A 25,644-nucleotide genomic window follows, 5' to 3' on the forward strand; every position below is an offset into this window, starting at 1 on the left:
TGGTTTATGCCTTCTTGTCACTGTTTTTGACTTCTGTACCCCTTATCTTATATATAATTTTATCTGATTTGGGAAAAGGAAGGTAAATCACAATTATAGTGGAACAAAAGATGAAGCAATGCAACAGTGATGTTCACAAGACACTATGTTGGAAATGAACTTTACATCTTAGGAGGGAGAGGAGCCAGGGGTAGAGGGAATGAGAGAAAACAAAGAAAGGGGTAACCCTGTTCAAAAAGAAATACACTTATTACCTTACTTATGTGTATATAACCCCTCTGGACATCCCCTTTACAATAAAGAAAAGAAAGGTCCAGCCTGGACTTGTCTACTCACTGTTTCTTTTTTAAAAATTTTGTTTTATTGTTGGGGTGATGTACAAAGGGGTTGTAATTACACTTATCAGGTAGTGGGTACATTACTTCTTGAACATTGTTTTCCCTTCCTATGTTTTTTCTCCTACATTCCCTCCCACACCCCTCCCACTCATCTTGATTTTCCCTTACCTTCCCATTTTCAAATACATAAATAAATGTATATAAAATATACCAAGTACTAAAGGCAGATACAGTAACAACATGAGCTAAAACTTACATGTTTTCAATATGTTCTTAGTGACTGAGAAGTGGAAATTAATATTGGAATCCATCCCATATCATTTTAGGTTTGCTTGATATAACAATGCTTTCGTGAATTTCATAATTAAGAGATCATAATTCTTATTTTTGTATCTCAAACTCATTCATTGCTAACTAATCCTTAATGTGATCATTATAAAAATGCACATTAAAAAAACCCTCATTTTTCCCTAGAGAGTTATTTGAGTTGGAATTGAATCCACTGGGTTGTTATAGTGAAAATTTTAAGGACCAAAGTAGCGTATTCAGTTCTTACACAGTACTATCTTAAGTTAGCTTTCTCCTTTGAATTTAGTATTAACCTTATATAAGCAAGCTTAAAAATGTTGGGTAATGAGTCACAGGTATTAAGCACAGAGCTTGATGTATTTTTCTTTCTAAAACTTATCCCTGACTCTCTTCTTTTATTAAAATTTTATTTAGTGGGTGTTCAGTAATTGTGGCTAGAGAGAATATGTTCTTGCTTTGTGACAAAAGTGTGAGCCCAGAAGCCGTTCTTTAGACTTGTGTAGTGTGGTGATGTAGGAATTGATGAAAAGAAAGAACAAAGGTGAATCACACCTCAGCTAGTAGACTAATGCATCAAATTAAATGTTACTATTCAGGAAGGCAGCAGAAAGAAATTGCTTCCATGGTAACTGTTGTCATAGCTGTATTCTTCCTTGCCTTTTGGAAAATATATGAAAGCTCAAGAATACAGCCAGAGTGATACTTGTAATGTAATGAGACTTTACTTATTTTCCAGTAGCAAGTGCTGTAGCAGTTTAATATCCAGACAAGATTAATGACCAAGGTAAATGCTTGGACACACTTAATATGAATGCTTGAAGATGCTTTGTCATGGAAAGTGAGTCCTCCAGGCTTACTAAAACTATGAAGGAAAATCTTAAGTTTGTCCCTGTCTTCTTCCATAATAACAAATATAGCTTCTCTTGTTTAGCTTATCGCCTTTAAAATAAAAAAAGAACATGTTAATATAGCTAACTTGTGATTTATTTACTAGAATATTTGTATGAAATATCAGTGCCTGTTGTTCTTAATCTTTTCTTTGTCTTTGTCTCAAACTTTAAGAGTGCCTAAAATAGATGATAGGTAAGAAAAATGAAGGCAATAAAACTGTAATCTTTTAAGATGGTTACTTTAGAAAAGTGTTCTTATGAAAGAGTTCTCAGAAGTTTCACAAAAGTCTGTAAATCCATGTTTCCCTTTTTCTGAATATTGGTTAGATTTCTTTTAGAGCCTACATTCCATCTTTCTTGGCATTGCTGACACAGAAAAGGTGTTGCTGATTCATGGTCTGAATGCTGAGTTCTGGTCTTATTTCAATAATATCCTCCAAAGGACATGATTTCAGCTTCCTAATTTAATGGTAAAGGATAAATTGATTAGCACAATAACATTAACATCTTTGGGGTGTGTAGATGTTCATACCACTTAATCACTTATTGACTGCATGAAAGAACTATAATTTTCATTACAGATTAACAACCCAGAATGGATAGATTCATTTATTTTAGAAGCATGTTTTTGATGTATCTATTTATTACCAAATACTTAGAAGTCTCCCTCCCACATTCAAACATACTTGTTGCCCATACTCTGAATTTAATAATTAATTACAATTAAATTATATGTGGCATCTTACAAATAACCATGATTACTATTGAATTGGTGAATTGTTTTTTTACTCTTTGTAGTTCACTTCCCTCCCTGCCTCTGTGTGTGTGTGTGTGTGTGTGTGTGTGTGCGCGAAAGAGAGAGACAGAGACAGAGACAGAGAGACAGAAAGAGACACAGAGAGAGAGACAGAGAAGGAGGGAGAGGGAGAGGGAGAGGGAGAGAAGGGAATCAGCAGTGGGAGCTGTTCCTGAGCTTTTTTTGCTCAAGGCTAGCTCTCTACCACTTGAACCACAGTTTCACTTCTGGCTTTTTGGTGGTTAATTGTAGATAAGTGTCATAGACTTTCCTGCTTAGGCTGGCTTTTATCCATGAGCCTCAAATCCCGGCCTCCTGAGTAATAAATATTATTGGATTGGACCACTGGTGCCTGATCACAAACTTTTTTTTTTTAATCACAAACTTAAAAAAATACGAATTATAATTTTCTTATCTTTACGCATGACACAGTAGCTCATACAAGTAGCTATTCAATGCACATTTGTTAGAGTTAACACATAATACTGTGAACTGAAATAAGCTAGAGGAAAACATGATGATTTTCTCTTCCTTGAACTATCTATTTAAATGCAACTTGGCAAGATTGTTGAGCAAATTACCTTAATTTGCAAAACTGCCTTCATGTAATGTTCACAGCTGCTTCACTCTCAGAAGAATGATTCATATTGTTTCAAAGGCACGGAAACTTGAACAAGGTCATCACATAATATACAAAGGTATTTAGTAATAAAAAACAGCATTTGCAAATTCTTCAGGGTTTAAATGCATGTTGGAATTTTCTAGATGGCTGCTGCCTATGCCTAAAGAGAATTTTTGAAGTGAATTGACTACCTTTTCCAAAATGTCAGTACATTCTCCCCTGATCTCTTCTGTGCTGGTCTCCTTTCTAAAATACTGAGTTCTTTCAGTATGGCTAATGTTTTCAAGTAGCTTTTTGTTATAATTGTGTAACTCAATCCTTACATATATTCTGATGAAAAGCTAACTGTAATATATATATATATATATATATATATATATTTTTTTTTTTTGCCAGTCCTGGGCTTGAGCTCAGGGTCTGAGCACTGTCCTTGGACTTTCTCAAGGCTAGAACTCTACCACTTGAGCCACAGAACCATTTCCAGCTTTTTTCTATGTATGTGGTACCGAGGAATCGAACTTGGGTCTTCGTGCATGCTAGGCAAGCACTCTACCACTAGGCCAAACTCCCAGCCCCTAACTGTAATGTATTTTAATGATTAGGAGATATTGAGGCTTCTAGGCTTAAGGACTTGTGACATAAAGTTGGTACTTTTTACCATGTTTCTTTTGATGTATGACTTGGACACACACACACACAATCACTTAATCTTTCTGTGCCTCCTAAAAATGTTTTTCTATCATGAAAGGTTAAAAAAAAATCGGGGGCTGGGAGTGTGGCCTAGTGGAAGAGTGCTCGCCTAGCATGCATGAGGATCTGGGTTCAATTCCTTGGTACCACATTCATTAAAAAAAAAAAAAAGCTAGAAGTGGTGCTGTGGCTCAAGTGGTAGTGCTCTAGCCTTGAAAAAGCCCCAGGGCAGTGCTCAGGCCACGAGTTTAAGCCCCAGGACTGGCAAAAATAAATAAATAAATAAATAAATGAAAACAAAAAATTTGCTGTTCAAGTTCATGGGGGTACTGTATCATTCCAAGAGACACAACAGTGCTTTGAGATGACTAAAACACAAAGGGGGAAAAAAGACATTATTTTAGAGATAATGAAAGTCTATGTGGCCTAAATAGTATGCTAATTTTGAATATAATTTTAAAATGGCTGTTTGATGTTTCCTTTGGGATTTTAAAGTTTTGTGATATAGTCACATATTTGGATTTTTACATGATACACAAAAATGATCCTCAAGCTGGACTTGTAATGTGTTTTTTTGCAGCATCATAACATACTAAGTAGTGTTCTAGGGAGAATCCCCTGAGATCTAATGTGACTTTAGATCTCAACCTTGTGCTAACTTAAACTCAAAAGTTTATTGGTGTATAATTATTTGAGTTACTGAAGTCAGTGTCAGTGTCTCCTTTTATGTGAAAAACAAAGCAAAATAAAACAAAACACATTGAGCCAGTCAACTTGGCCAAAGACTTGCCAGGGAAGTGCCCTCTGATTTCAAATTTGCCATAAGGTAATTCTTTTCAGTTTCCTGACTAGCTGATTTCTTTTCTTTCCTTCTTGTAAGTGAATTGGTGAATTTCTTTTGCTTTTTTTTTTTTTTTTTTTTTGCCAGGCCTGGGACTTGAACTCAGTCTGGGCACTGTCCCTGAGTCCCTGAGCCTCTTTGTACTCAAGGCTAGTGGTCTACCATTTGAGCCACAGCACCCCTTCTGGCTTTTTCTGTGTATGTGGTACTTGGGAATGGAACCCAGGGCTTGATGCCTGGGGGTGAACGCTCTACCACTGAGCCACCTTCCTAGCCTGAATTGGTGAATTTCTAGAACTGTTTTAAACATCATAGGATATCCTGAATCCCCAAAGAAGGTTATGTTTGAGATTCTGTGGACTTTTCCCTTTCTATTTGAAGAAAATGAAGTCAATTGAAAAATCATGATTGAAAGTCATGAAAGAGCCATCTACAACAGGCTAACTGAAAATACATCCCCAAAGGTCATAGTTTATACATACACATGAACATGCTGTGTGTATGATAAGCATGTACAGTGTATTCAATATGTCAGTTACCACAAAATGAACAATATTAGCATAGTGAGGTGGGACATAGGAAAAAGGAGAAGGTTTTCTGAAGTCCTATTACTAATCAAGTATTTAGTTACATTACTTTTTCCTTGATTCCTTTGAGTAGTCAGTTTATTTCATTCTGGCATCTAACACTAATGCTCATGCCTTGCTCTCTGGAACCCTGTTTCCCAGAAGTCAAGATCCTCAGCCTTCCTCTTGAGGAAGCAGAGCTAGAATCATTTCAGTGGAGTTTGCTGGGGCTTGATTGACATGCTTCAGGGCTCTTACTTCCATGTGTAAAGCATTTTATTCTTAGGGAAATGCCACTGTGAACACATTTTCTTTATAACTTGAGTGAACATTTCCCTGAAGAAATGGAGTATATTTAAGAGCAGGAAAACTTCAGATTTTCTTCTTCTCAAACTGTGTGTGGCATGGAGCATACAAAAGTAAAAGGATGTTGTGATTGACAGCATAGATAGTCAGACTCCCAAGTTAATCAATTCTTCTGCATATGAAACTCAGTCTTCAATACCATTTGAACTCTGGGGAAGTGTAACATTTCATTTCCTACTTTTAGTTCCACAGAACAGATAGCTATTCTAGAGAACGTAGAAATACTCACCAAATAGTAAGGAGTACTGTGTAAAACATAGTTACCTGACAACTTGAAGATGTTCAAATGCCTACTTTTCAATTTTCTAAGTAGGTATAGTTATCTCTCCCTCCCTCCCTCTCCCTCCCCTCTCTCTCTTTTTTCAAAAAACTGTCTCATTTTATTATGCTGGCATGCAGATCTCAAGAAAACACAATGGTGTGTTTTTAGGTGATGTAATGTACACATGTTGAATATGTGTGGGTACCGGATTACCACAGAGATGATGAGGCACAAAGCCAGGCATAGCTATTCTCTAGTATGGTACTGTTAGGTACTATCTACTAGGGAAAAAACCCAGAAAAAAACACGCTGTTAAGATGTGTGAATTGTTCTTTAGTGAAGGAGGTTTGTGTATATAATTGAATTTAGTTGTTTGTGTTTGTAGAGCTCTTGTGATTTCTCTGGGCCAGATTCTGAGTCAAAAGAAAAACACCCAAGTGCTGAGGCTGTAACAGCTGCTTTTGTCCTTCAGGGGTGTATTGCTGAGCGCTGCCATGTGCTCCTTCTTGTTGTGAAATGGTGCTTTTTGGCCTGAAGCCCCTGATTCTCCTGCAGTGCTACCGTTAGTGAATGTCCTTATGCAAACCAGGCTGTTTAATAAAAAATAACTGTGACCTCATGTGTAGATCGTGAACTCTTCTCTGAAGTATTTCTATAATCTGAGTTTGTATCACTTCACATATTTTACAACCTCACCCAGTAGTGCCTTCTTTTAGAAGAAGAACAATGTTATAGGTAGCCTTTGTATTTCCAGTGCTACTTGTCAACTCTAAAGTCTGATTAGATCAGCCAGTGGCAAGGCTGCACTGCATAAAAGTACATACCCTTGCAGTTGAAAATATTACTATTTGGAAGAGATGGGCTAACACTATATATAAAAAATTATCTGTCTACTCGGCAATGTATTTTATAAACCCATAATGGTAAAGATTCTTGATTCTAAAATATATTTAAAATTGACATTTATCAGATCTCTATATTTGGTTAGAAAAGGTGATAGATTACAAGTCAGACTCTAGAAATTAATAGATATTTTTGTAGAGTCACGTCAGGCAGAAATAACAGAATAATTGGGAAAAGAAGCCTTGCTCAGACATTTGTATAGGAGTAAGAAGAGGGAATGAAATTTGATCGAAGTATATTATATGCATGTTTGGAAATATCCTGATGAGACCATTTACTTTGTACACTTTAATATATGCCAATAAAATAATTAAACAGAGAAGAACCTTCCTCAGTATGTATTTGCAGAACATATATAGCAATGGAAAGGGAAATAGAAGAGTATTTGCTAATGTAATCAATCACTCTAAGTGGATACAGCTACATTAGATCAGCATGCAAGCTCTATTTGATATGTGGGCAAAGGTGAGAATGATAAGGAAATCTTAAATTATTTTATAGAAAACTGTACTGCTTCTTTGAATTAAAGCAGTACATTAATAATAAATAATAAAATAATAAAATCAGAGTTTTCGAATGGATAATTTTATTGTTGCTTACATGGAAAAACATGTTAAGTTCTTAGACATAATCTGTTTACGTTTGAACACTGATGGTGAAGATAATGACAGTGGTGATGATGATGGTGGTGGCGATGACAGTGATGAGGACGATGATAGGCATGGCATGTATTAGACATTATGCTCTCTGAGTACAGAGAATGGGCATTTGGAGCAAAGCTCACTGTCTTGGCTTCACAGACATAATTGGCATCATATACATCATTGAACATGTCACAAAGCCTTCCTATCTCCAGCCTGCCTGTTTGGATTCCTCGTCATCTTGAAAACTGTTTTCCAGTAAGCCACATTTATTTTTTGAAAAATGAAAAACATTTTTGAACATTATTTTTTTTACTCTGAAAATAGTTACAGAACTATTTTCAGCCATGCACTATATAGGATAAGTGCATTCTTATTTACCTTTTGAAATTTTGTTCGAGTAGTGCCTTGTCAGTGAAGCCCTTCTGCACCTTCTGTTCTGAATGTGGCTTGGCTGTGACCCCTGTGGCCTGTTAGCTGGTTGCTGGCAGCTCTTCCTGCTTCCCTGGGGACTGTATCTCTTGGAGGGAGGTGTTCAGTCATCCTTATGCATAATGTGGAACTTAATATATTTGTGAGTAGAGGTCGAACGAAAAGACCAAATGAAAGTCCAGTATTATTTATTAACTCTTTAATTAAATTGAATCTGAAGCCTATCCGATTAACTTGTTGTGAGCTTATTGTGATAATTATTAAACTGTGTAAGCTTTAAACAATTCTGTTACATGGGGTACTGTATTACAGTATACTACTTTCTTGTTTCCAAAAGGATTTTTGGGGGTGTTTCTACTTATCTCTTTGCTTATTTGTTATAAAATGTCCTTTATATTCAGTTACTTTTAGAATTATCTTAGTGCTTAAAAAAATTCCAGGATATATATTTATCAGTTATGTTAAGCCAGATTTCATTAATGATGAATTTTTGTCTGCTAGGTAATAATCTTAGGAAAAAATATACTTAAGGAACCTTCTAAATATAATTCATTTTATGGGTGCAGTATTGGGTGTAGATTTATACTTGAGTCATGTCTTAGTCTAAGCTTCACAAAACTTTTAGAATCTAAAATCGAAAAACCTTCCCTTATAAAAAGTACATTTGGGGCTGGGATGTAGCTCAGTGGCAAAGCACTTGCCTAGCAAGTACAACATCCTGGGTTTGATCTCCAGTACCAAAAAAAGAAAAGACAAAAAAATACAGTTAAAAAATTACATAAGCCAGGTGCTGGTGGCTCATGCCTATAATCCTAGCTACTCAGGGGGTTCAAAATCAGTTGGGTAGGAAAGTTCATGAGTCTCTTATCTCCAATTAACCACCAGAAAACCAGAAGTGGTTCAGTCACTGAAAGTGGTAGTGCTAGCTTTGAGCTGATAAGCTCAGGGACAGTACCTAGGACCAGAATTCAAGCCCCACAACCGAAAAACAAAAACAAAAACAAAAAAACTAGTTACATATAAAATCTTTGTGCAAAGTAATACTTCTGAATGAAAAACGTAAATTCACTGGAAAGATATTTGTCATGGGTAGTTAGAGATTCTGCTATGGATGGCCGAGATTGCACTTGACAACATATGTGCCTCTTTCTTCCCCTCCTCTTCCTCCTCTTCCTCCTCCCCCTCTTCCTTCTTTCTCCTCCCCCTCCTCCATCTCCTCCTTTTTTTTTTTTTGCCAGTCCTGGGGCTTGAACTCAGGGCCTGCGCACTGGTCTTGAACCCTTTTTTTTGCTCAAAGCTAGTGCTCTACCACTTGAGCCACAGCACCATTTCTGGCTTTTTCTGTGTATGCGGTACCAAGGAATCGAACCCACAGCTTCGTGCATGCTAGGCAAGCACTCTACTACTAGGCCACACTCCCAGCCCACCTCTTTCTCTTTATTACAGGGATCTGGCTGTAGGAACCCAGGTCAAGAGTGCTGACCTTGTTCTACATGGTTGTTTACAGTTTTGCCAAGGCATCCCACTGGTATTAGGGATTTGGGAGCCTTTTGTTGATTTCTATTTAAAATGTAATATTGCTTATTTCCTTTCAATTTTGTATTGATTTTTGTTGAGTGACTATGTATTGGACAGTTTTGCTTGACTAGAAGCAGAAGTTGTGATTTATTAATACTGATGTTTGGGTTTGCATGGTAAAATTGTCTTGACAAAAATTATATGGGGCATTACTTGAAAGTTTGGATAATTTGGGGAAGGGTTATTAGCTACAACTATTTGCAAGATGCCTGTGATAAGTGTTGTAGAGCCATCTGTCCACAGGAAGGATGCAGGAAAACAATATTCTCCCAATAGGAAGAGAAGAACCAATAAATTGCCCTCCTCCCTAGGTTTTGAGGAGCAGGAGTGTGTGCTCAGGAGGGCTTCAAGGAAGCTAATAAAATGAGAGTCCTTTAAAGGAAGGGATAGTTTCAATATTAGAAATGGCGGAGGGGGCAATGAGGATCATGGATGGTAAAGGGAGCAGGTACGGATGGAGAACACTGTTCATGCAGGGGTCTAGTTATCAGGCACGGAGGACTGTGTAGATGTTTGGGTCTCCCATTATCTTAAGAATGCAAATGGCTTACTATATTTTGTTCCAAGTCTTTCCGCTTCCCTATGCATGGGGCAATGTCATTCTTCTGATGGGGGCATAGAATTCATTGTGTATATACACCACATTTTCTTGATCCATTCATCCACTGGAGTTTATCTGGGCTGATTCCATATCTTACATATGGGTGAATAATGTTGCAGTGAACATGATTATGCTGGTAGCTTTAGTGTGGTCCTGTTTGTGGTCATTTGGGTTAATGCCCAAGAGTGGAATTGCTGGGTCATAGGGGAGCTCAATGCTTAGTCTTTTGAGTAACCTCCATACTACTTTCCAGAGTGGTTGGACAAAGTTTACATTCCCACCAACAGTGCTGTAGCATTCCCTTTGGCCACATCTCCTACATCCCCACCAGCAACTGATTGTTATTAAATTTCTTGATCATGGCCATTCTAACTGGGATGAGGTAGAATCTCAATGTTGTTTTGATTTGCATTTCTTTTATGGCCAGAGATGTTGCACATCTCTTTATGTGTCCATTGGCCATTCTTATTTCTTCTTCAGGGAAGTATTTCTGTAAGTCTTTCGCCAACTTATTATTTGGGTTGTTCATACTCACTAGACCCTATGTTGGAAATGAACTATACAACTAAGGAGGGAAGGGAGTGGGAGGGGGGAAAACTGGGAGAAAATGAGGGAAGGGTTGACACTTACACTTATGTAACTGTAACCCTTCTGTACATCATCTTTCCAATAAAATTGGAAAAAAGACATTGTGGGTAAGGGACAGACCTAGATGTTGCATTTATCCCTGTCCTCCCCCATCCCAAAGAAGACAAAGGAATGTTTTATCTTGGCTAATACTTGAACAAAGCTGCAGCTGCTGCTTCTTCTTCTTCTTCTTCTTCTTCTTCTTCTTCTTCTTCTTCTTCTTCTTCTTCTTCTTCTTCTGCTTCTGCTTCTTCTGCTTCTTCTGCTTCTTCTGCTTCTGCTTCTGCTGCTGCTGCTGCTGCTGCTGCTGCTGCTGCTTCTACTGCTGCTTCTTCTGCTTCTTCTGCTGCTTCTGCTGCTTCTGCTTCTTCTGCTTCTTCTGCTTCTGCTTCTGCTTCTTAGTTAATTTATGGTATTCAAGATGCGTCTTGGAAACATACTAAGATTTAACATTTGTAACTATGACTCTAGTTTGTGCTTTGAATTTAGGCAGTATAATGACTATTTAAAATTGTGTGACTTTTAGAGTGGCACATAAATTCACTGTTCCCAAGGGCTAAGCTCTAAGTGCTTTCAGATGTCAGAAGGCCATGCTATCCCATCTTATTGTCACATTCAGCTGATACATCAATTAGGGAAAGTTCCAGAGCAAGGCGCAATCTGTGCTGAAGAGCAGAGCATGGGAATGACTTTTCACTTAGGTGTGCAGAAAGATTGGTTAGCTTTGTGCACACAATAGGCAGAAATCAAGCTTTATTCATTAATTTTATTTTGCTCTGGTTATCTTTGGAAGGCCAGCAGAATACTCTTGATTTTGATCTTGATGGGGTCATTTTAAAGAATTGGTTGTTTAAGATTGTTCTTTGATGCTTAGATGTGTAGATCTTCCCAGCAAGTCATGACATGTATAGTCTCTTATAGAAATGGGAATACAGGGGCCGGGAGTTTGGCCTAGTGGTTAAAGTGCTTGCCTAGCATGCATGAAGACCCGGGTTCAATTCCTCAGTACCACATACATAGAAAAAAGCCAGAAGTGGTGCTGAGGCTCAAGTGGTAGAGCTCTAGCCTTGAGAAAGTCCAAGAACAGTGCTCAGGCTCTGAGCTCCAGCCCAGGACTGGCAAAAAAAAAAAAAGAAATGGGAATACGTATATATATATAAATATATATACCTGAAGAAATGAACTGATACATAAAAACATTATTTCTACTAAGTGTCATTCTTTAGAAGAATACAATCAATCCTTTTTGAAAAAATTAAAACGTTTATTTACATTGTTTATTTGTGTTATTTATATCTATTTTAGGGATATTTGTTAGGACAAGATTATTTTTGCCTAACATAATAATGCAAATTATTATGGCTTCTCCTATAATGAAGTTTTATTATGTTTCTACACTTTTTTGAGGTACATTAATAACTGGCACACTGTGTTATCATCAGTCTTAAAAGATAGGAAAGTAAGCTAACATTCCTTTTTTCTTTTTGCATGTCCAGGCTGTCCATCTTGCCCAGGCCAGCTTCCAGATTGAAGCCTTTGGTTCCAAATTCATTCTTGACCTCATATTGAACAAGTAAGTTTATAGCCCTAATCCTCTTATGCAGGTATGGTAAAACTTCAATTCTAATATTGCCTCACTCAAAATAATGTCTGTTGTTGGAGCAACTGATATTTTTGACCTGATTACATGCCATAGAGCACTTAAAAATGTGAAAGCCTAAATAGTAAATTCCGTCTTTACTTCCTTTTCTTTCCTGAATAAAAAGTATTTAATGTTTTAAATATCTCAGAATAAAACTTACGTTCTATGATCTTAAGTAAAATAAATATTTGAATTAATGATAGTTAATTAAATGTTAAGAGCAATCACTATATATAAAAGGCATGGAACATTACTAATTTACCTTTCACAATGTAATTCACATGACTTCTGTAGGAAGAACAAGTAAGTGATGACCTACAAGTACCTATTTTGAGAAAGTTCTTTTCTTCACAATCTGTTTTAATATGGATTTCTTTTTTCTCCTTTCTTTCTTTTCTTTTCTTCTCTTTCCTTCCTTCCTTCCTTCCTGCCTTCCTTCCTCCCTCCCTCCCTCCCTCCCTCCCTCCCTTCCTTCCTTCCTTTCTTTGCCTTTTGAGTAGCTAGGATTACAGGTGTGAGCCACCACACCTAGCTTAATGTGGATTAATAAAAATGTAGTACTAGTGAAATTTTACTGTTTTTCTTCGTGCATGTGATTAGGTTGATATTTCAATGCTGAGTTCTAGGTTATAGTGACATTCTTGTACAAAGTGTTCATGGGAGATGTTGCCTTAAGTAAAACTAAGAAACTCAGCTAGTAGTTCAGTATCGAGCTTTTCTTTGGAGAAAGAGATTTCCTATACAGTTTCTATAAGCTCTGAGGACTTAGAGAGTTTGCAGCTGTCATCAGTATTTTGACCAGGATTATTACATCTTTGTAAGAAAAAAACCCCACACAGCCAATATCTGAGGAGTTGAAAATGATTCTGTAGAGTAACTATTAAATTTCTTGTATGCCAAATGGTATGAGCTATGCAGAAAAAAATGCATATCAGCTGGGGTGCTCCTTACTCAAGTGTTATTGCAGCTTTCAGTCAGAATGAATCAGCAGAACTCAGTATTTTTGCTTTACAGATATTGCAGGATTTCTTCTGTGGTCAAGTTCCATTTCACCATGCTGCATCAGCAGTGTACTTTCTTAAGAGATTGTTTGGCCATGTCTTAGACTATATTGAATGGCACAATATGGCTAATTTTAGCGTAAGTCCTTTCTTACTGCAGTTGAGACTGTCATTGCAGGAATAGCATGATAGCTACCAACAGTGCTATGCATTTTGCATAATAAGATATCAGTGTCCCAACCATATTGCTGATGGCTGAAAAAGAATTGCACAGGATATCCAAGGTATTTAGAGTTCTAGAATCATACCAGAAATTATTTCTCCTATTTATCATGCAAAAGAATTGAACACTCACTGATGGTGAATAGTTCCTGATTCAAGAAATTTTGAGTCTAGTTGAAGGTTGATAGATAACTATGCCCTTAGAAGAGTGTGGAGATTAATCTGGGGTGTGATGGTAGCGCAGATCAGCACAGTGGGCTTACCCCTTGGCACAAAAGCCAATTGCACAATTAACAGATGAAAGAGTGAAAGGTCTATTGCAGCAAATAAGGGGAACACTAGGGGTAAGTCCCCTAGCAGTCTCTCTGAACCCAGTAGGTAAGGAGATTTTCCTGGCAAGGCTCATCCATATTCATTTTGGAAAGACTTGTCATTATATGTAGAAGTGGGCACATTTCAGAGCATGTTCAGAAAATGATCAATGGGAATACTCCTGGTTCAGAGAATTTACCTGTAGTGAGATTATAATAAGCAAAGCTTTTTACCCTTGGTCATTTAGAAGAGTGACTCAAAGATGTTTGACTAGTTTAAACTGTTCTATGTGTTTTGTTTCCCCCTCTGAAAGGCCTTACTGAAACAATACCAAAAACCCCCACAAGCTCCCAAACCCCCGACTTTATCAGGTGATGGTGGCTCTTGCCTGTAACCCTAGGTACCCAGGAGGCTGAGATCTGAGGACTGTGGTTCAAAGCCAATCCATGGAATGCTTATCTTCAGTAAACTACATAGAAAAGGCTGGAAGTGGTTATGTGGCTCCAGTAGTAGCCTGGAACACAAAAAAAGAAGCCCAGGAACAGTGTTCAGGCCCTGAGTTCAATCCCCAGGACTAGCATAGTCCTCAAAGAAAAAAAAAAAACCCCAAAATGTCTTGAAGTGATAGTGAAACTCATTTAAAGTGGCAAGTTTACCCTTGAAAGCACCTCAAAGTTCTTGCTTAGCTGCTAACAGACCCAGAGGCAGCTGACTGTGCAAAGACATCTTGGGAAAGGTGATATTTGAGCCAAATCTTGGAAGATAAGTGCTAGGAAGGCATTCAAGTGTTAGGGACTAAGAGAGAGAGAAAAGATAGAAAGGTATATTGCAGACATGTGAGATAGGATGTACTAAGGATTCAGGCCTATGTAGAAATACAGCATTTAAAAGGAGTATTAGTCTTTTGTTAAAGTTCTTGGTAAATTTGGAGATAAATTAGCATAGGTAAATCTAGGGACCTCTCAACTTATTATAGACCAGAACTCAAGTCTGGAAGCTCAACCAGTGGAAAAACCAAAGTTGAGGGGACAAGAATCAGTGATAAAGAAAAGTTTTATTCATTAGCCAAAGACTGGAGAAAAGTGAACTTTGTATATATCAGTCTCTCAACCTCAGGGAGTTCAGAGGTTACAAATATAGAACTAGGAATAATGAGGAAGAGAAATAGGCTAATGAAGGGGAAGATTATACATGCTGTTACTTGGAATAGATTATATATGTCTTTTCTTGGCGTCTGGCAGTTATCTTTAACATTGAAGGAGAAGAAGGTAGCTGGGCAAATCTAGGTTAAGTCAACTCTATTACAGCTCTGAACAAAATGTTTCTGACTCATTGGCATGTTACATGAAGCGTTAAGTAGTCTGACCCAGAGTTTAGGGTCAAAAAGGAGACAAGTACTGTAAAAAGGTAGATATGACAAGCCTTTCCTTTGTATTCCAGATACTCTGTTGGAGATCTACAGGCGAAAGTGGGCTTTACATCCCCTGAAAAATTACCTAGGCAATTGTCATCGTAACATATAGGTCAAGGGTATTCTATAGAAACCTCCAACATTAGTAATCTTTAAGTCAGCAAACAGCAGGTGGAACTAGAGTATTTATTTAGGTTTTTCCTTAATAATAAATTCAAGGAAGATCTGATATTTCATAATCAAGTGCATGGCCTTATTCCCTGGTGTACAAAAATCAAAGGGGAATAAATAGAAATCTTGCTGTCAGGAACTACTAGAAGGCATGGAGTGGGAATACTTTTAGGAAATCTTCAATTGGTGGAAATCATTAGGATTGATTTGATGTGGACAGCAAGACAGAGTAAAAGCTGGTGGAAATACCTTGGTTGGCTGGTAGATGGGCAGCTCTCAGAAATGAGTAGGCTAATTGATAAAGGAAGAGAAGGTGAAATCAGAATAAACATAACAGATCTGAGGGGCTTTGAAACCTAAAAGGATTCGTGTTCAGCAGATGATTGGCTAAACTAATCCACAGGGAGAGGTGGGAACTACAGAACAGATTTAGGAGTCATTTCTATAGAACTATTAATGAACAAATGTGGCTGTAAATAATGTTGCTTGGGTAGAGAAGATAAGCTTATGCTGGGAAGAAGAGGGTGAGGAAAAGGAACCCTTGAGGGAGGATGAGAATGAGTGATTGAGGAAGTAGGAGGAGAATCAGAAGAATGATTCAGTTGATAGTTTCAAAATAAAGGTGTGATCGACAGCATCACATGTAATAGAATGACATCATAAGACAAGGAGCAATAATTTCCCTTTGTACTTTCAGCACAGTTGTCACTGGTGGTCTGAAGGTAGCAGTTGCAGTGATGCTGTGTGGGGCAGAGCCAAGTTACAGTGGGCCAGAAGTGAATCACAATCAGCAAGTACCTACTGAGGAGGTTTGAATGAGAAGAAAAGAGCTAAAAAGGCATGAGGGCAAGGCAGGGCTTTTTAGTGATGATGAAACAAGTTAATAGACTGGGAGATGAAGAGAATGAGTCTAAAAATACAGAAGAGAGAAGCCAGGTGCTGGTGGCTCATGCCTGAAATACTAGCTATTCAGAAGGCTAAATTCTAGGGGTTGTGGTTCAAAGTCATCCCAGGCAGGAATGTGTCAGACATTTACCACCAATAAATTACTAAAAAAAAAACAAAAACAAAACAAAACCTCAAGTGGTGCTGTGGCTCAAGTGCTAGAGCTCTAGTCTTGAACACAAGAAGCTGAGAGATGGCGCCAGGCCCTGAGTTCAAGCCCTAGAATTGGCACCCGCCAAAAAAAATTCAGAAAAGAGAAGAGATAATCTCCAGAAAGCAGTCAGATACCCTTCTTCTAATGAGTTGAAAATATACTTTGTAATACATTCAGTACTTCTTCTGTCCTATTGCCACTTTCCAGTTACTACTTAAAAAACAAAAGAAAACAAAACCACCATGACAAGACTTTCAGGTCATTGACTATTTGGATACTTGAATTTTCAGGCTACTTGGTTGGCTCCAATGTGACTGCTCATCCTGTGGCATGCTCTCCTTTTTTAGTTGAAGCAAAATATCTAGCTGTATATCTTCTGATCTCTTCCTGATACAGAAAAGGAAGAATTCTTGGGGTACACCAAATGTTAAACCTTCTAGGTTGATAAGGTAACCAAAAATTTATGAAGAGAACAATATTCCAGTGGGAGAAGATAGGGCTCTTACATGTCTCTCTTCTATATTTGTCTTCAGCAGTGCTCAGGGAGAGAGAGCTTTCCTTGTGTGAAATCAATGTGCTAACTCTTCAGTAAGCAGTTGTAAGCTAAATATGGACCTGGAACATGGAGAGTAAGGACTTTTCTTTGTTAGGAACCAAGTAAGTTAAGAGAAACCATATGTATTGGTTGCAGATGACCCAAAATGAAGACTTTAGTAAGAGCAAAGGCAGAATTAAAAAGATTTACATGAAGCATTCAGTACAGTAACTATTTTGGGGGTGAGGGGGAATCAGAAGTATTTGATTTAAGATGAATCTGTAGAAAGTGCCAATTTACAGAAATATATGCACACAGTAATTTGCTCATTAAAAGTAGTTTATGCAGTGCTTTTGAAAGAAGGAAACAGCCACAGTGATATAGCCAGTTAGGTTAAGTAAAGAACCCAATTTTCATACAGATTGGCATGGTTAATGCATTTCTTATTCAGTCAACAAACATTTATTGAGCATCTAGTTTATGTAAGATGCTGTGCTGGGAAACAAATTTAGAGTGTAAGGGAAGAATTTTTCCTTTCTAAAAACTCTTGTGAGTTAATCAGTCAACTTTTATCTGCCAAGACAAAATCGAGAGGCAAGCAGTTTAAGTTTAGGGAGGAAAGGTGTATTTTGTCTCATTGTTTCAGTGTATAGTTGGCTGGTTTTCAGCCTTTAGCAGGGCTAAGGCATCGTGGTGGAAGGGCATGGTGGAGGAACTACTCGTAGCAGGGAAGAGAACAATTTCCACCAACTAGGCTCTACCTATATTTTTTAGGATTGGGTCTTGAACTTGGCACCTGGGCACTGTCCCTGAGCTTCTTTTTGCTTAAGGCTAGCACTCTTTGACTTGAGCCAGGGCACCATTGTCAGCTTTTTCTGTTTATGTGGCACTGAGGAATTGAACTCTGGGCTTCATGTGTCCTAGACAAGCACTCTACCATGAAGCCACATTCCCAGCATGACTCTACCCTCCAAGAACCCATTTAGCTGTGAATTCAGGAGTGAATGAATTCATTCATGAAGTCAGTACCCCTGTGATCTAATCACCTCTCAATACTTCCAACACCTAAGGATGTGCCTTCAACATATGAGTATTTTGAGTAGACATTTAATATCTCAACCATAACATCATGGTAGAGAAATAAGATAATGGGCAAACATTAAAACATGAGGTGACTTGTAAGACCTGGATGTAGAGAGATGGTGAGACCTGAGTTGATTCTTACTGCCTTAGTGTGGGATCTGTAGAGGCCAAGGGAATAGGAAAGTAAGAAGCTAGTAAGGGCTGAAATCCTAGCTGTTTGCCCCTGTAGACAGTAGGTGCACCTGCCACTGTGAAACCCTGGGGATCTGGATGCTCTAGAATAGGCTGGAGAGTTCTCCAACTGAAGAGCAGGGGAACTAGATTTTTTTCTTTTTTTTTTTTTTTGCCAGTCCTGGGCTTGAGCTCAGGGCCTGAGCACTGTCCTTGGACTTCTCAAGGCTAGAGCTCTACCACTTGAACCTCAGCACCACTTCTGGCTTTTTTCTATGTATGTGGTATTGAGGAATCGAACCCCGGTCTTCATGCCTGCTAGGCAAACAATCTTCCTCTAGGCCAAACTCCCGGCCCAGGAACTAGATTTTGTACCTCAACTGCCAGTCTGTTGTTGGCTGAGAGTTGTCTCTGTAGGGAGCCAGTGCTCTTTACTTTTTCCTCCTGAAGTATAGGTGAATAAAACCTGAGCTGGATTTATTCTTCTGAGTGCTTTTTGGTCTTTAGAAAGTAAAGGGATATATAACGTTTTAGCAAAAGTTAATCATAAGAAAAAAAGTGAAAAGGCACAGAGGATTAGATATGACTAGGCATTTGAGATGAATTAATTATGGTAGTTACTGCATTTAGACCTTGCTTTTCTGACAATTAAATGAGAAAGGCAGTATCTTGACTTTGATAATTTTCATTATCTCAAGAGAGAAGTTCATCTCTCTGTTTGCAGATGTAAATGTTTCCTGTCAAGGAGGCCCTGATACTGAAGGACATTCAGTAGCACAGTGCTTAATATGTGTAACCATGGTTCTGAAAAGGGCCAGCAGTGATACTTAAAGGGCTTCTCATATTGATGCCTTGTATATGCCAAATGCATAAAGTTCTTTCTAACTCCAGTGAAGTGATCAATACATTACATCGATATAAGCCTTTTATGAGCCATTTCAAGTACACTTTTATTTCACAAGTGTTTATTGAGTACAGTGCCAAACACTGTCAAAATCATCAGAGAGAAATCCTCTCCTTGTGAAGCTTTCAAAGCACTGAAGGAAAAAGACAAGTCTACAGGTATCTGCTGAACATTTAAGAAATGTGACCACCAGGAAAATATTCTGCCTAAGGGGGTTACTTAATTTAGGAAGGGGTGGAGTGGATAGGGAGCTAAATATTTATGGAACTGATGTTTCAAGTCAGACCTAAAGTCTAAGAGTTGGTCATAGAAGATTTGAAGGGGATGTGGTAGAAAAATGGAGGCTTAGAGGTGAGTTTCATAAGAGTTGGGATCAGAACCCAGACTTTCTCATTAAAAATGTTTTCAAACATTATCTGAATTCATTTGTGATGCTATAGCAGACTACTAGACTGTAGCCTTCTAAACAATAGAACCTTGCTTCTCATAGTGCTGAAGGTAGGGAAGTTTTAGATCAAACTCCCAGGAGATTTAGTGTTAGGTAAAGAATGCCTGCTTCCAAATAGTGTCTTGGTGCACGGTAGAGAGACAAAACATGTCTTCACCTAGGAGAAAAGGAGGCCAATGAAGCTCTGAGTCCTCTTTAAAAATTATTTTAAGACGTGGTTTTGGTTCTGAATCCTTTTATTTAAGTGGATTTCATTCATGAAGGCACCAACCTCAAGGCCTCATCACTGACCACAGACCCCACTTCCAGTCAACTTGTGGTCTAAATTCCAACATGAGTTTTGGAAAGACATGCATTTGAACCACAGGAGTTTTTCACTGGTAAAGCTTAACAAAGCTATGTCGGAAAAGCTCTAGAAAGGTGAACTTTAGAGAAATTAAAAAAAATCATTTGTCTTTCACCTATCACTTTAGCTTTACTCTTATTCCTTGCATAAATCAAACACAAATAATAATTTTGTAAATTTCCATGTTGGCTCTGTGTAGATGAAACAAGGGCTTGATGGCAGATGAGATGTCTCATTAAGAATATCAGACATCTTCTGATGGCAGTTAAGAATTGTGTTATTTCTAGAGCAATTTCTTTTGATGACTCACAGATTAGAATCATGGAAAGTCATTTCTCCTAGTCTTTTGAAACCAATTGTAAATTAATATTGGAATCATAGCTTGTTTGATTTATTTATAAGAAGGCACAGCTTACAAATTTCAGTTCTGTTTCAGCTCTCATGATGATATATTTATGTATTTTAGTGTTTAGATTGTGCTTTAAGATAAAAGTCTCCATAGGCCTTAAACACAAAAACAAAAAAAATTCTGCAAAAAAATGAGGAAGTTTCAAGTCCCTTAAGTTAAAATACTTAAAAATATATTTACCTTGCTTTACAAATAAGAGTCTGGGCATTTCTAACACATTCTGTTATCTCATTTTCTCCTACTTTACCTTTGCTCAAGTTACTTCACATAGGCAATAAATCAGATTACATGACTAGAAGAGTCTCACCAGCAGAGAGAAATAGAGAGGGAGAATGGTGGTTTGGTAGAAAATTTCTTATCAAATTCTGGAATTTATTTCTTTAAAAAAAAATCCCTCCTAACTGGGGCATGGTGGCTCACGCCTATAATCCTAACTACTCAGGAGGCTGAGATCTGAAGATCAAGGTTCAAAGCCAGCCTGGGCACAAAAGGACCTGAGACTCTTATCTCCAATTAACCTCTAGAAAATGGGAAGTGGGGCTTGGCTCAAAGGTAGGGCAGTAGCCTTAAGCTGAAGATCTCAGGGACAATGGCCAGGCCCAGGGGTAAGGTGGTAGTCTTGAACTGAAGAACTCAGGTACAGCACTCAGGCCCAGAGCTCAAGCCCCACGACCAGAAAAAAAAATCCCTCCTAGCTTACTGACATGCAATTGAAAAAAAATTGTACACATTTAAGGTGTGCATGTGATTTTGTTTTGGTTGCTGTTTGTTTTTTGAGATGGAGAGTCTCACTGTGTCGCCCAAGAGGGCCTCAAACTGGTGGTCTTTTAGCAGTAGGTACCCATGTGCTTGTAAGTGTGCCTGGCTTTTGTGGGATTTCATGACATATATATGCATTGTGAAATTGTCACACTCAAGTAAACAAACATATTCATTGCTCCATGACTTTCAGTAGCTAACTTTTTCTCCTTTCCCTCTTTGTAGGGAAGGCATACAAAAATCTACTCTCTTCACTAACTTGAAGCAAACGATATAGTGTTATTAACTTAGGTCACTCATATTATATACATTAGGCCTTCAGAAATTATTCATTGTGATTAAGTGAAACTTTTTACCCTTTGACCAACCAGGAATTTCTTAAGAGATGTAATAATGTCCAAGGCTCCTAGTTGGTAGTCTTTAGTGATTAAGACAAGTTGGTACTTGACTTTGAGGAGCTGCTTTGCTCTTTAACATTATTTGGACAGTGGTAAAGGGCTTATTTAGGTAACTGCTGGCACTTGCCTACCCACCCTGCATTTCCCCTGCTTTTTACACCAGACTAGGTTATGGGGAAACAAGATGCATGCTGCAGCGGTGCTCCAATTTGTAATCCTTGCTACTTAGCCAGTGGGGGAGTGGAGATTGAAGGGATCATGATTCCCATTCAACCCTGGCAGAAATGTCTGGGAGACCACATCTCAATCCATGGCTAGGCATTTTGATCCTGTAGTCTCAGCTACAGGGGAAGTACAATGGCTGGATACAGGACTTACAACTGTTACCCTCAGCGACCCAGGGAAGCCTGGATAGAACCTTTGCCACCCAGGTCAGGAGGGGCATGAAGTAAGAGAATACTCAGTGCACAAAAAGGATGGAGGAACTGGTTCAAGTGGTATAGTATGTGTCTAGCCAGTGCAAAGACCTACATTAATCCCCAGTGAAAATAAGGTGCAGTCCCTTTAAGAAGCCCACAGTTTAGGGTAAAATTAAGGAAAGATTTTCAGTGGAAGGCATGGTTGAGCTGTTTTCAGGCTGAGTAATTTAAGGATGAGTAAGTAGTTCAATACTTTTGGATGCGATAAAGGACAATAGCTTTTTTGAGCATCCATTAATTTTCACAGATGAGTCAGTGTCTGACATGCAGTGTTTACTAGATATATGCAAATGATGGACTATTGATACATGGAAGCAATTTTGTATCTTTTTTTCCTTACTAATAAGAAGAAGTTTATAAGTTTTAAAAGGGAAGTACTGACATTTTAGCCCAGGCTAGATTTGTATGCTCCGGTATTCCTTTGGGAGATCTAGTTAATTCTGTTCCTGTGTGATCGTCAGTGCACTCGTGATTGAGTCTAAGCACTTTGTGACAGCAGTGCTTTCACAGGTAAATAATATTTCTATCTTTTTATCCGGCATTCTTTTTGAACTCCTAGATTCTGCGTGTGCTTTTGATTTGGTGAGCTATGGAAAATGAGTGAACTGCAAGAAGCCATTAGTTTTTGTGAAGGCAGTCTGAAGCCAGGTTTTCAGGTCTGTGGATTAAAAGCAGTAAAACATTCTGTACTCGGAACCATCAACAAAATGCCTATCCTACTATATTGCCCTTGCTTTAAGTTTATCTCTCCTCAACATAAGCCGTTCAGAAGCATTTTTTTTAAAATGGTGAAACTACATTGCATGTTTTATTTAAAAATATATCTTTGCTGTATTTTAAAGAGAATTTGTATTTCTTCATCTGAGGCCCAGGATATAAGGCTTGCTAATGCCTGGTGGCCTTGATGGATAATAATATTAATATAGAGTAGCTAATACCCATGTGTTATTTATCCTAGTCATTATCATACAGAAAACAAGAAGAAACCAGTATTCTTGCCTCTTTGAAGGCTCCTTCATGGTAATAGTAAAATTATATGTCTCCCAAAGTACAAATCAGAACAAAGACTTTTTTTTAGATCTTATTCCCATGGATCTAGCATAGATGTTGGGGGTAGTTAACTATGATATTGGGTGGCATTGCACTCTGCAAAATAGATGCCCCAAAGTGACTTTTTGCTAGGTGCTGATGGCTCATACCTGTAATTCTAGCTACTCAAGAGGCTGAGATCTGAAGGACCATGGTTCGAAGCCAACCTAGGCAGGAATGTCTGTGAGACTTCTCTGTAAACTACCAAAAAGCTGGAAGTGGGCTGTGGCACAAGTTGTAGAATGCTAACCTTGAGCAAAAAAGCCCAAGGACAGTACCCAGACCCTGAGTTCAAGCCCCAGGATGGCTCATGTACACATGTATACACACATATACACACACATACACACATATACACGCACACATACACACATGTACACGCACACATACACACACACATAAAGCAGCTTTTAGGAGGGAAAGAAATCTTTTAAAAAAATATTTTTGAGCTGGGCAGTGGTGGCTCATGTGTGTAATCTTAGCTATTCAGCAGGCTGGGATCTGAAGCCAGCCCATGCAGGAAAGTGTGTGAGACTCTTATCTCCAATTAATCACCAGAACACTGAAAATGGAGCCCCTAGCCTTAGCCTGAAATATGCAAGGACAGTACTCAGGCCTGAGTTCAAGCCCCACTGCCAACAGCAACAAAAACAAAATGATGTTATTATTAAGGTTTTGTACATAGGATTTACTATTTCATAAGTCAGATAATGAGCAGATTTCCTTTAGGATAATGTCACCCCAGTTTTCACTCTCCCCCAGTTTCCCTCTCCCATCCCTGCCCACAAGTTACACAGTTCATTTTCCACATAGTGTCTACTGACCATGACTGCATTTGTTCACCCTTCTACCTTCCTTTTCTGTACCCCCTCATCCTCTCTCAAAAGATAGATTAAACAACAACAAACCCCTGAACAAACATGCTGCCCCCCAAAAAAAGCAAAAGCAATTAACATAATCACCACCATTACTACCACCAACAAAAAACACCATGTTTCCATTCCCTGGAATTCATTTCAGTAAAAAGCATTTTAAATTTTCAGAGGCATTATGCCATTGGGTTTCTTCATTAGTTTCACTATTTGTATGTTAACACTTAGATTCCTGCATAATTTTTCACGTTCCAGTGTATTTTTTATTTAGCATATACATAGGAGAGAAAACACACACTATTTTTCTCTCTGCGCTTGGCTTACCTCACTTAACTGGATTTGTTCTAGGTCCATCTACGTACCTACAAACAATACAAGATAATTCTTTTGAATGAATGAGTAAAATGTCATTATGTGAAATATTACATTTTTGATCCACTTAATATTGTAGAGCATCTGACAACTCTGAATAACTTCCATAACTTGGCTGTTGTGAAAAGTGTGGCAATGAACATGGATGTGCAAGTGTCTTTATGGTTTCCTTTGTTATGGTCTGGTTACATGTCCAAGAGTGGTATGACTAGGTCATAGGGAAAGTCTATGTTTGGCTTTTTGAGGACCATCCAAACTTTCTTCCAGAGTGCTTGTACTAGTTTACAATCTCACCAACAGTGCAGTAGGATTCCTTTCCCGGGACATTCCACCAGCATATGTTGTTGTTCGAAATTATGATGTTGGCCAATCTAACTGAGGTGAGATCAAATCTGAGTTATTTTGATGTACCTTTCCTTCTTGGTCAGGAAGGAAACAAAACCTTTTATGTTGGTAAGGTTTGTCTCTATCTCAGTAGTGGATCATCCTGGATCTGGAATCAAATGTTTTTCTTGGAATAATTTGGCTCACAGCATTATAGGTAGGTCTTTTGTGAGGACAGGATACATGGTCTTCTCTCCTTTGTTCACAGTCTAGAGACCAGTCTTGTCCTTTTGCTCTGCCCTAATAATGAAGGATATTTCAAGAACCAAAGGGTATAGACAAGTCCTATCTCTTGTCATGCGCTTCTACCTCTGAGGGTTGTTTCTGGTTAGTTAGAGGATACTCTCCTACTATGCTTTTCCATCCCTTGTTTGCCTCTTCCAACCTCCACCTTTGGGTAGGGCTTTGAGAGTCTCAGCCTCACTCATTTTCATTGAGTAGAAAAAGCAATTTTCTTAATCTGGAAGAAAGCATTGTCTCTCATATCTTTTGAGAGTTGGATTTAATTTTTTAATTCAGGCTATTTCCTACCCTGGAAATTTTACAAGTTTGCAGTCATAATATAATTTCCCTTTTGAAGGTCCCATTTCTTACAGAAAGGAGGCTCATTTCTCATGGCTGAGCATGGGGCTTTTAAATTTCCACTTTGAAGACAGAAGGATTTATAAAGACTGCTAAACTGTTGAAAAGAGTAATAGCATATGTATACTTATATATTACATATATAATAATATAATAGCATATATAAATATATGTGTGTATATTTGTTTACTGCTCCCAAGAGCAATTTTGAGCTTCTTAAATAGAATCTTTTTCTTATTAGGAAATGTTGGGGTTAAACTCTTAAAATAAAGCAGGCCAGCTCTTCACCTGATTGTCCAGATACCTTTTATCCCTAGTGAGGTGTTTGCAGGTGTGTTCTAGAGCACTTCTAGACTAGTCAGCTCTGCATCTGAGACTAGGCCAGTTGCCAACAAGTCCTATTTTTTAGCTGTCTTCTTGTAATTTTGTGTCCCTTATTCCCACTTTTTGTACTTAAAAGCCACTCACTCATGGCCACCGAGTATTAGTCTAC

The 25,644-nt window shown here is 38.1% G+C and overlaps 1 protein-coding gene across 2 annotated transcripts in view; it reads left to right on the forward strand.

The window, feature by feature from the left end:
- Adam23 (ADAM metallopeptidase domain 23) overlaps positions 1–25,644 on the forward strand; it is a 176,269-nt gene that overhangs the window by 28,182 nt on the left and 122,443 nt on the right. For both annotated transcript variants that reach the window (XM_090354683.1, XM_090354682.1), the window contains exon 3: positions 11,959–12,035. In XM_090354683.1, coding sequence (XP_090210809.1) covers positions 11,959–12,035 — 77 coding nt within the window. The remainder of the gene's footprint in view (positions 1–11,958; positions 12,036–25,644) is intronic.

This window comes from Megascapheus bottae, chromosome 21 (genome assembly GCF_031878675.1).
Source record: "Megascapheus bottae isolate mThoBot1 chromosome 21, mThoBot2.hap1, whole genome shotgun sequence".
NCBI lineage: Eukaryota > Metazoa > Chordata > Mammalia > Rodentia > Geomyidae > Megascapheus > Megascapheus bottae.